Source organism: Melopsittacus undulatus, chromosome 8 (genome assembly GCF_012275295.1).
Source record: "Melopsittacus undulatus isolate bMelUnd1 chromosome 8, bMelUnd1.mat.Z, whole genome shotgun sequence".
NCBI classification, from domain to species: Eukaryota; Metazoa; Chordata; class Aves; order Psittaciformes; family Psittaculidae; genus Melopsittacus; species Melopsittacus undulatus.
Window position 1 is genome coordinate 3532938 of NC_047534.1, and position 11033 is coordinate 3543970.

At 57.9% G+C, this 11033-nt stretch overlaps 1 protein-coding gene across 2 annotated transcripts; it reads right to left on the reverse strand.

The window, feature by feature from the left end:
- Nucleotides 1-642: 642 nt before the first annotated feature.
- ARPC1B (actin related protein 2/3 complex subunit 1B) lies at nt 643-7805 on the reverse strand. Of its 2 annotated transcripts, XM_034065199.1 has the most exons (10): nt 7650-7805; nt 5357-5430; nt 4650-4754; nt 3751-3973; nt 2863-2970; nt 2497-2703; nt 2301-2376; nt 2041-2237; nt 1289-1379; nt 643-882 (listed from the first exon to the last, which is right to left on the reverse strand). In XM_034065199.1, exons 2-10 carry the CDS (start codon nt 5418-5420, stop codon nt 844-846), a joined length of 1110 nt encoding a protein of 369 aa, XP_033921090.1. In that variant the 5' UTR covers nt 5421-5430; nt 7650-7805; the 3' UTR covers nt 643-843. The 2 variants fall into 2 exon arrangements, with proteins under 2 accessions (XP_033921090.1, XP_033921091.1); XM_034065200.1 differs by lacking the exon at nt 7650-7805 and having other exon boundaries at nt 5357-5432.
- Nucleotides 7806-11033: the final 3228 nt, after the last annotated feature.

Consider the following 11033-nt stretch of genomic DNA (forward strand, 5'->3'; position numbering starts at 1 on the left):
ACTGAGCTGATCCCAGGAGGAGTAACCTGGGATCCCACATTGCACTGCCTCCTTTACCTTGTGCTGATCAGTGTAGGCCTTCCCTTGCAGAGACACATGGTGATGCTGGAGGAGTGGTTGGGCATCCTGCCTGCCCCACACACCTGCACAGGGACTGGTTGTTCCTCTGCCTTTGCCAAAGCCCTCACCAACCACTTCAGTGTGATTACATACCCTGCATGGAACCCTGCCCATTGATTACCACATGCAATTCAACCCCAAAACTCAGATTTAGCCACTTCCTTACAGCTTCCAAGGCTCCTCAGCAGCTTTGTCCTCCCCATTGGCCTGGGAGGTGGGACTGCTCCTACCTGGAGTTATAGGTGAGGAAGGTGGCTGGAGGTAGCAGGCTGGAAAGGGGCAGGATTGCTTTGGCAGCCCAAGGTTTCCAAGCTGGCTCCCAGCGTGTGGAATTGCACAGCTGATGGGTGAGGCGCTGGCACAGGGTGCCCAGAGAAGCTGTGGCTGCTCCATCCCTGGCAGTGCTCAAGGCCAGGTTGGACACAGGGGCTTGGAGCAGCTGCTCCAGTGGGAGGGGTCCCTGCCTGTGGCTGGGGTTGGAATGAGCCTTCAGATCCCTTCCAAACCCAAACCATCCCATGATTTTCTAGGGAATTCCTTCCTTTATTGTGCTCTCTAAGCGATGTATGACCAGCATCGGGGAGGATGGTAACAAAAACCAGGGCTTGTTTTCTTGCAGAGCAGCCACCAGGGCTGGCTGGTGGCACCGTGCGGCACAGGGCAGAGCAGCAGAGCAGGGCAAGGCAAGGCTGGCAGCAGGGACACCCTTCCTGGAGGGCTCCTTCATTTGATCTTGAGATCCTTCAATGCCGACTCCAGGCTCTGAAATGGAAGTGGAGGTTGGTTGCCATCAGCTTAGTGCTTTCCAAGTGGTTGGGGAGCTGAAAGGGAGGAAAGCTGGTTCCTGGGATCCCAAATTTGGCTGGTTTTGCCTCATTTTGAAGTCATGGGCAAAGCTGTAGCCAGGAGCTGGTGCTGGATGCCTGTGTAAGGCTGGCATCATCCCACCCCTGATGGTGAGCTCTGAAACCACCACCCAGGGATGCCCAGGTTAAAGCAGATCCCACCCAGGACTATGGGACCCTCATATGGGCACCATGGGTACAATGGGCCCCACCACCACTGCACAGAGCCAGGGTGAGGGCTGCAGTTAGAGCTGTGGTTAATGGGGGTTCCACACTGGATGCTCCTGCTCCGGGGGGGCTGTGGCACCATGGGGACACCTCACCTTCACATCCCAGATGCTCATGCCACCGTCCATCCCTGTGGTGCAGAACTGGGAGCAGTTGGCCTTCCCGCCTGCCAGCACCGAGATCTGGCTGTTGGGGCACAGAGAGGTGGGTGGGGGTCAGCCCCACATCCTGCTGAGCCTTCATGGGTGGGATTGGGGCTGGACACCTTCATATCCCCCATCCATGGGTAGTGATGCTCCAGGGATAACTAAGGATGCTCAGGGATACTCAGAGAAGCTCCCAAGGATGCTCTAGAGCTGTCATAGCCCACTGGGCTGAACCCCTCCATCTCTTCCTCCACCCGTGTGCAGGGATGCTCAGGGATAATAAGGGATACTGAAGGATACCCAGGGATATGCTCTAGGAGGGCTCCAGAGCTCCTAGGGCTGGAGCCCTCCCATCTTCCTCAGCTACATACAGGGATGCTCAAGGATACCCAGGGATGGTCCAGGGCTGCCCCAGCTCCTGCAGATGCACCCCTCCATCTTTCCCACCCATGTGCAGGAATGCTCAAGGATACCCAGGGGTGCTCCAGAGCTGTTCCATGTCCCCCACCCACATGAAGGGATGTTCAGGGATACCCAGGGATGCTCCAGTGCTATCCCAGCTCCTGTGGATGGACCTCTCCATCTTTCCCACCCATGTGCAGGGATGCTCTGAAGATACCCAGGGATGCTCCAGGGCTATCCCAGCTCCCAGGCCAAACAGCACCACAGGCAGGTGACCCATTCACCCCCCATGTACCCACCTGATGCTGTTCTTGTGCAGGGTGTCCAGCGTGGCATTGGCCGTGTCTGAGCTCGCTTTCTTATCCAGGTTCTGGAAGCGCTCCCGGGCGGTGAGGCCGCGCTGGGAGCTCTGCTTGGGCACATCCAGCTTCCCCCCGAAGCTCAGCACTCCCTGGCTCTCCTCATAGGTGAACAGCATCGGGCAGCAGTCGTGGCCCTGCAGAACCAGGCTCAGCACCCCCTAACCCAGCACCCACCCCATGGCCCAGCCCGGACTCACCGCAGCCACCAGGCTGTTCTCAGTGATGAAGGTGACGGCGAGGAGGGGCAGGGTCTCGGTGCACAGGGAGGTGACGCTGCAAGGCAGTGAGCATCACTCAGCACATAGGTGGGGACCACAAGGAGAGCATCCTGCATCCACATCCACCCATCCCGGATGCCTCCATCCCCTCCGAGCAATGCCCAGCCCCACTCACGCCATCCTCTTGCTGGCATCGGCGAGGCAGAGGGTGCTGTCGTGGCTCACCCAGGCCACACGGGTGCCGCTGGCCGAGAAGCAGATGCTGTGCACCCACCCGCAGCTGCTGCTCGACTCGAACATCAGCTCCCCAAAGGGCATCTTGGAGCCCCAGGGCGTGGGGCTGGGCCGCTCCTCCACCTCCTTGATGTAGGCTGAGAAGATCCTGGGGAGGGGGGAAAGAGCCCATAGGTGCTGGCATGGTCCTTAGGGCACCTTCAGCCCTCCACATGTCTCCAATGTGCCCAGCAGGTGAAGCCTGCCCCATAGAGCTGCCCCACAGCACTCTGGGTATCCCCTGCTCATCCATCCCCCTGTTCCTCACCGGCACTTGAAGTCGCAGGAGCCAGCAGCCAGGAGCACGTTGTTGGGGTGCCAGTCGAGGCTGAGCACCGTGGAGCGGATGGGCTTCTTGATGTGCTTGCAGACCCACCTGTGGGGAGGGGGGGGTGGCAATAGGGGAGAATCAGCAGTGCTGGAGCCCCCATCCCTGGGCTTTAGGGGGGCTGGGTGAGGGTGATCACAGCTCCAAGCGCACCAGGAGGCACAAGCCTGCAGGAGCAGGTTGGGTGTGGGGTGTTCCTCCCTCCATGTCCCCATCTGTCTCCTCCTGCAGCTCCTCTCTGTCTCTCCTATCTCCTCCTCCTCTAGTTTCCTAACTTCCAATCTGTTCATCCCTCCTATTTCTCCATCCATCCTTCTCTCCATCCATCCATGTCTCCTATTTCTCAATCCATCCCTCCATCCATTTCTCCTTCTGTCTCTCCATCCCTCCCTCCCATCTCTCCATCCATCCATGTCTCCTTCTGTTTCTCAATCCATTTATCCATCTCCCCATCCATTTCTCCTTCTATCTCTCCATCCCTCTCCTATCCCTTCATCCATTCATCCCTCCTATTTCTCCATCCATCTCTCCACCCATCAATGACCCCAATCATGCCTCCTTCCATCCATATCTCCTTCTATTTCTCAATACATCCATCCATCTCTCCATCCATTTCTCCTTCTATCTCTCCATCCCTTTCCTATCTCTCCCTCCCTCCCTCTCCATTCATCTCTCCACCCATCCATGCCCCCATCCATCCATATCTCCTTCTACTTCTCAATATATCCATCCATCCTCCATCCATCCCTCCCTCTCTCCTATCTCTCCTCATCCCTCCATCCCTCCCTCTGTCCCAGATCAGACCCCCATCCCAGGTCAGATCCCCACCAGTCATTCTCCTGCTCGAAGTAGCAGATGGAGATGAGACGTGAGCCGCTGCCCACCGCGAACTTGTTCTCCTTGGGGGACCACTTGACGCAGCGCGCGGCGCGGTTGATGCGCAGGATCACCAGCGTGGGCTTCCAGACACTGCCCTTCAGGGTCCACACGTAGGCATTGCGGTCAGTCCCACACGTCACCAGACGGTTGCTCTCGGGGGCCCAGTCGATGCCTGGAAGGTTGGGGGGGGTCAGGGGGTGATGGTGACCCAGGGAGCGCTGGGGATGGGGACACTCAGGGCTGGAGGCCATTGCAGGCATTGGGTGGGCTCTGCTCCAAAGTCCCTCTGCACTGTTCCCACATCAACTGCCTCAGACCTTCACATCCCTCCCACCCCAAAGCATTCCATCCAACCCATCCCACCCCATCATCAGCACTTCCATCCCTCCCACTCCATCACCGCATCCCATCATCAGCACTCCCCATCCCACCCCATCACCACCTCCACCAGCAGCACTCCCTATCCCACCGCATCAACCATCAGCACTCCCCATCATGCTCCATCACCGCATCCTACCCCATCACCACATCCCACTATCAGCACTCCCCATCCCACCCCATCACTCTCATCCATCGCATCTCACCTCAACACTTCCCATTCCATCCCTCCTACCCCATTCCATGCCAAACCACCTCACCCCATCTCTTACATCTATCCATATCCCTTCCATCCATCCATCCATCCCCCCCATCTCCCCAGTTCCACCCATCCCACTTCTCTGGCACACTAGATCAGGACCACCAGAGGCAGACACAATCAGCTCCCTCTCCATTGCCCTCCACAGCCCCATCCAGCAGCTGACCCATGTCCATCCCTGTCCCCATCCCCTCCATCCCCCAGGACTCACCCGTCACCTGCCCGTTGTGCTCCTTCAGCTCATGGACCTTGGTCCACTTGGCCCCATCCTTGCGGTAGATGTGGACCTCGTGGTTGTTGGGGCACAGCGCGATCTCTGTGGGGTGAGAGCAGTGGGGCAAAGCCCTCCCCTGGGTCACGGGCTCTGCCATGGGGAGCGTGGGGCCAGGCAGCATCAACCTGCCCCTTCCCGTGCTCCAGGCTCCCCATTGGCACCGTGGGGTCCCACCAAGCCCCAAAGCCTTGCCCTGGATCTGGGCCTATAGGGAAGGGAGAAGGGTTCCATGGGGCTGGTGGGATGGGGTGAGATGGGATGGGATGGGTTGGCTGTGGGTGCTCAGCCCCGATCCAGCCCCTCCTGCCCGGCTCAGTGGATAAAGCCCTTTTTGTTCTCTCCCACATCCCTGCTCACAGCCGGGAAATGCCATGGGCTGTGAATCACCAGCTCCGCTCCCCTTCCCTCCCCTCTCCCTGCTCCATCTGTCCCTCCCTGCGGCACCTCCTTGTGCCGGGCTCGGCTCCAGCAGCAGGACCAGGGGGATGCAGGGGAACACTTCCCATCCCATCCCAGCCCCACATCATCCATGGCAGGACCTGCTTCCCAAACCCAGCCACAACCCACTGCTGGGATGCTCAGCCGGTGCTTTGGGCCATATCCCTGGGGATTTTGGGATGGAATGTCCTGATGATTGTACTTACGGGTCCGGTCCTTGTTCCAGGCATGGCAGCTGATGGGCTCCAGCAGGAAGCTGTGGTAGGCCATGGCTCACGGGCTGGGGATGGGGAGAGACCCCCGTGGCCATCAGGAGATGATGCTCTGGCCATGGGGACAAGCCCCCAGTGGTACCCCTGCTCTTAGCGAGCATCCCCCATTCCCTCCCACTGGGATCAGCTGCAGTCCACTGCATCCCCCTTCTGCTGGGGAAGGGGTTTCCCATCCTATCCTATCCTATCCTAACCCATCCCATCCCATGTGTGCTCAGCCCCATTGAGGCAGTGACTAATCCCTTCCCCTGGCTGAGCTCCCATCTCTCCCGCAGCACCACCATCAGTGTCAGCACAGAGCAGCTTCCCACAGACCCTCTGTGTGCCATGGGGCAGGGAAGGGCTCAGAGCAGCAGCGCAGCCCCTTGGCCATGCAGATGCAGGGATGCAGGGAAACACCTCTCCAGGGTGTGCCAGGGATGGGGATTACTCACAATTGCCTCTCGGCTATTTTGGGAGCTCCCTGAGCACTGCCCATTTCCTTTGGCAGCTGAAGCTGTGCAGGGAAAGGGAAAAGTCCCTCCTGAGGAATCTCGGTGGAAAGAAAACCCATGGAGCTCCACAGAACCACAGCCTGGATTGGGTTGAAGGGACCTTCAAGCTCCTCCAGCTCCAAGCAGGGACACCTTCCACTGGAGCAGCTGCTCCAACCCCTGTGTCCAACCTGGCCTTGAGCACTGCCAGGGATGGGGCAGCCACAGCTTCTCTGAGCACCCTGTGCCAGCGCCTCAGCACCCTCACAGGGAACAGCTTCTGCCTAAGAGCTCAGCTCAGTCTCCCCTCAGGCAGGTTCAAGCCATTCCCCTTGCTCTGTCCCTACAGGCCCTTGTCCCAAGCCCCTCTCCAGGTTCCCTGCAGCCCCTTTAGGCACTGGAGCTGCTCTAAGGTCTTTCCTTAAGGAACCAGCCCTGGTCTCCATCACTGCACATGGAGAAATCCCAGTGTGGATGCCCAGCACAGCCCTGCCCTCCCCACCCCAGGGCCAAGCCACTGGAACTCCCATCCCAGACAAGGGCTTGGGGCTGAGCAGGGAGATGCCTTTGGTACCCTTTGTACCAGGAGGGCCCAAAGCTGCTGCCACCATGAGCACCACAAGCGCTGAACTGAACCCTCAGCGAGCAGGGATGCTGCTGTTGGCATTGGGATAGACCAGGAAAGCATCTGCAATGGGACCTGTCTGAAACGGCTCCCGGGGAGGAGGGATGGAGGCAGCACTTCCCACCTTCAATGTGTGCTAAGGCAAGAGCGATGCTTCCTTGTGGAAAAACACCCTGGGGTGTTTTGCTGCTCCCCCATTCGATGCCACCATCACACCAAGGAACAAGAGGGGTTCCCAGCCCAAGGACCCTTCAAGCTCAGCTTCTCCCTGCAGTGGTTTGCATTTCACTTCCCCAGCAGCCGGGCTATGGCCCATTCCCTGTTCACACCCCATGGGGGGCTCAGCACCCCCGTCCCCAGCAGGGAAGAGCCTTGGAGGGGCCGTGGCCATGTCCCATTGGATACAGAGGGAGGAAAGGGGGTTCCTAGGGCAGACAGGGCTGGGGACCAATGGGCTCCATTATCTCCCCAAGCAGCTCGGAAACATCCTTGGAGCAGATAACACAGAGCCCTTGGCTGGAGCCAGCACCGGGGGCTCCTCCCAGTCCCGGAGGAAGCCGAGCACCAAGGAGCTGCACTGTGGGGTCTGCGGAGCCTGGTTCATACCCATCAGTGCAGGGACACAGCGAGGGTCCCATAAGGACCCCATGAAGCTGCTTCCTGCTCACTGCTATGGCCCTGTCCTCTTGCACCCCAAGACCCCTGGGAGCCGGGATGGGGACCCCAACACCCCTCAGTGCTGGGGAGGGGGTACCCCAGGAGCCAGCCTGGCCCTGGGGGGACACAACCATTGCAGGGCAGATAGAAGGCAGCTCTGAGCCTCCTCTTCCTCACACTGGGCAGAGCAGGAGGCGGCTGATACCCAAGGAGGTCAGGACACATTACAGAGGGCTCTGGCTCAGCACCAACCCCGCAGGACCCCAAAGGGGGGACCCTTTCCAACACCCTCGGGCGAGAGAACCAAACCCAAACTCACGACAGAAGCAGCCCTCAACCAACCAATAACAACACTCCAGAGCATCCGAGCGCTGCCTGCACCCCCCTGACCCCACCGAGGGGTCCCCATCTCCCCTCGAGCGCCCCGAGGGGGGACCCACAGCCCCCATAGACAGCAACAGCCGCTCCTTACCTTGCGGGCAGGGTCAGTTCATGGGCCCTGGGCAGAGGACACGAAGGCAGGAGCCGAGCGAGCGGCAGCAGCCGTTGCCTGCCCCGACTTCCCTTTTCCTCTCCGAGCAATGCAACCACTTCCTTACGTAGGCGTTGGGGGAGCGCGAAGCTCGGCGGCCGCCCTGCCCCTGCTGCCGCAGCCAGGCCTCTCCCCATGGCCGCACGTGGATGGGATGGGAATGCGGCTCCAGGCAAGGATTCCTGGTGTATCCTTATGGTAAAGAGAGGGTTGCTCCCCACACACACACACCAACGGGTCCTTGATGTGTTTCAGGGTATGGATGAGATGGGAGCAGCTGGAGCCCAGCTGGGGTGAGACATCCTTTGGCATCGCTGGAATCTACAGCTTGGAAGGACCCTGCGGTGCCTGCATCCGGCTGCACTGGGCAGCGATTGCTGGTTCCTGCATCCCACTGAGCCCAATTGGGATCCAATCTGGGTACAGCCATGGCTCTGCTCACCTCACACACCATACACGCACCCCTCTGTTTCCTTCCTGATTCAGAGCAACCGGTTTCACCCCATTCCCAGCCAGGCAGAATTCCCAGGAGCTCAGCTCCTGCTGGCAGTGCTGGGAGATGGGATTCAGCGCCTCACCCCCTGCTGCAAGCCACAGTCACACATGGAGGGATGCGCTCAGCCCCGCTCTGACTGGGTAGCATTGCAGAAGCAGGACAGCAGTGCACTGGGGGCTCATACAGGGAGGGCAGAGCCCTGATGGAGCTTCCCAGCTGCAGGACATGGATACAATATCCTTATATACACGTCTTGAGCTGCAGGATCAATCCCCATGTGAGGGGTCAGCTGTAGATGAGAGCAATGGCACTGAGCAGGATGCTCATCTCTCCTTGGTCCTCAGGTCACCAGGAGGCTCCAGGCTTCCAGAGCAGCCAACCACCGCCTCCTGCACCAGCATCCATGTGGGATGTGAGGACGCAGCACAGGAGAGCATCTGCTCACCCCTTGACACCAGCTCCATTCCAGGCAGGGATGGGAATGAACAGTGAGCACCTTAACCTCCGCAGCAGGAACCAGGCTGTGTTCCTACAAGGGGAAGGAGAAGCTCAGCCCAGTGCTCCCTGCTGAGCCACCGCATTCCCCATGGCTCCCGCTGCCGTTCCAATCTGAGCCAGCACTGATGATACAGGAGCTGCCCCTGGGAGCCCATGGGGGAATAACCCAGCTCTGTGGGATCCAACACAAGGTTTGGCTTAAATCCTTCACCTGCTTTTACCTCTGTTTTCCATAGAGCTCCTCCTGCATCCATGTCTTGTAACGCCTGGATCCCCCGCAGCACTATCCCATTGCAGACACTGGCGACTCCAGAACACCTTTTTGCTGGGTTTCCTTTCGAGATGGGGCAGCAGGGATGAAAAGCAGCAGCTCCTCTTCCTTTAGAGACTGGGGGGTTTTCCAGGCAGCTCCCGGGAGCATCCCTGCTTGCTCCAAGCCTCATTCCTTGCTCCCAACAGTCTGTCAGCTGGAGTGTTAATGCTGAGCACAAGCAGCCAGCAGCTCCCCTGTAATTAAGGCTGCAAGCACGAGCTGTGTTGTGAGCATTGCTTTCAGAGGCACCACTAACCCAAGCGCATACAAGCATGAGCCAAGCAGCCCGGTGCTGGTTAGCGGAGTACACCAGTGAATCCTCATCCACATGGGACACAAAGGACACTGTTAGAGACAGGGGGGTGGCAGCAGAATGCTCCCCCCAGAGCAGAGCCATAGCCTGCAGAGCACAGCCACTGTTCTTCAGTGCACAAGGCCCCTGCCCCTGCGTTTGGGGTGGGTTTAACCTGGTTTCAATCTCAGGCTTGTAGCATGTGTGTTTCTCTCACACAAGCGGTTTCATCACACCTCAATTTGTTGGCTTTTGGGGGCAAATGGGCCCATTTTGCCTTCTCCTGCTCTTCCACACAGAATCAAGAACGAGGCATAAACATTTAGAGATGCATTTTCTCCACTCTCATCAAATCATTTTCCCCTCCCTCCTTTTATGTCACTTGGAAATAAAACACCACACTATCCAGAAGTGACTTTTGAACCACAATCACTCTTGTCTGTGAGACAGAAGTACCTCTAATACATACAGAGATGGACAAAGCCATCTTCTGTCCAGCCACCAAGGCTGGCAGGGCCACTTTGATCCAGAAGATGCTCAATTGCATAGCACTGATGGAGTTTAGCTGATAAAGCCAACCCCCCCACCAGTCGCTGTACACATCAGGGCACCAGGCTGCAAGATGAGTCGAGGTTAAAGAGTCACTGGTTTATGTTTAGAAGGGAGAGGAAGTGGCAAAGCCACACTTGACTGCCAGGGGAGGGAGGTGGGAGACACCAGAAGGAAGAGGCAAAGCAGTCAATCCTCTGCACACAACCAACACTGCACCTGGAAGTGCCCCAGCTCTGTGATGGCCACGGTGCTCTGGCAGCAGAACAGCAGCAGCTTTGTGAGCTTATCTCCCATCCTCCCTTGTCGCTCACTCCGAGCTGAGAGGAGCAGCGCATGAAGCAATGCTGGGTCCAGAGGAAGTGGTGAATTCAGTCACTGGGGTTTTCTGTAAGACACTTCTGCATTCTCAAAGCCTTAAACCTTGCAAAGCTTGGGAGGCAGAGAAGCCCCTCCAGAGCCTCAAGGCAGCAATGCAGTTACCAGACCATGTGAACAAAACAAGTTATGTGCAAACACTGCTGTGAGCTACTGAGGCTTCCAAAAGGGAGGTGCACAAAGCCAGCCCATGCTGACACCTCTCTAAATGAGTGCCGTGTCCCCAGCAGCCTTTATGAACACAGACTGCTGCAGGCTGAGCACTCGGCTCTCACAGGACATGCAGGTCTGTGTAGCTCCATGGACTTACAGGGATTTGCTTTTACTTTGTCCTCCTAAGAGAGGGCTCAGCTGATTTTTGTCTCCCTTTCCACCTGCAGCTTCCAGCTTGTCTCCTAAGCACTGTGAGAAGTCTTTGTGCAGGTCCTACAAGGTAACTACAGATCATTCTGGTCATTCACCTCTGGAAGACTCTGACCCACTGAACAGCCAGCAAGAAAGACATTCAGGTTAATTTGCTCTATTACCAGATTCAACACAGACAGAATTAAGAAGAGCAGGACAACACTGTTCGTCCTCCAAAATCATCACCGTAAGGGAACAATTCCTCACATCCATGCCTGATGCCATCAAGCTGTCAAAGGGTGGAACCCATTTATATCTCTGGAGTGACAGAAGGATCCCAAGATTTGCCTGTACTGGAGGCTGAAATCAGCCTGACTGGGAGGAAGTGACAAAAACACCCCATTGTGACTGGTCCAGAGGCTCCATGTATCCTTGGCATAGACTACCTCAGGA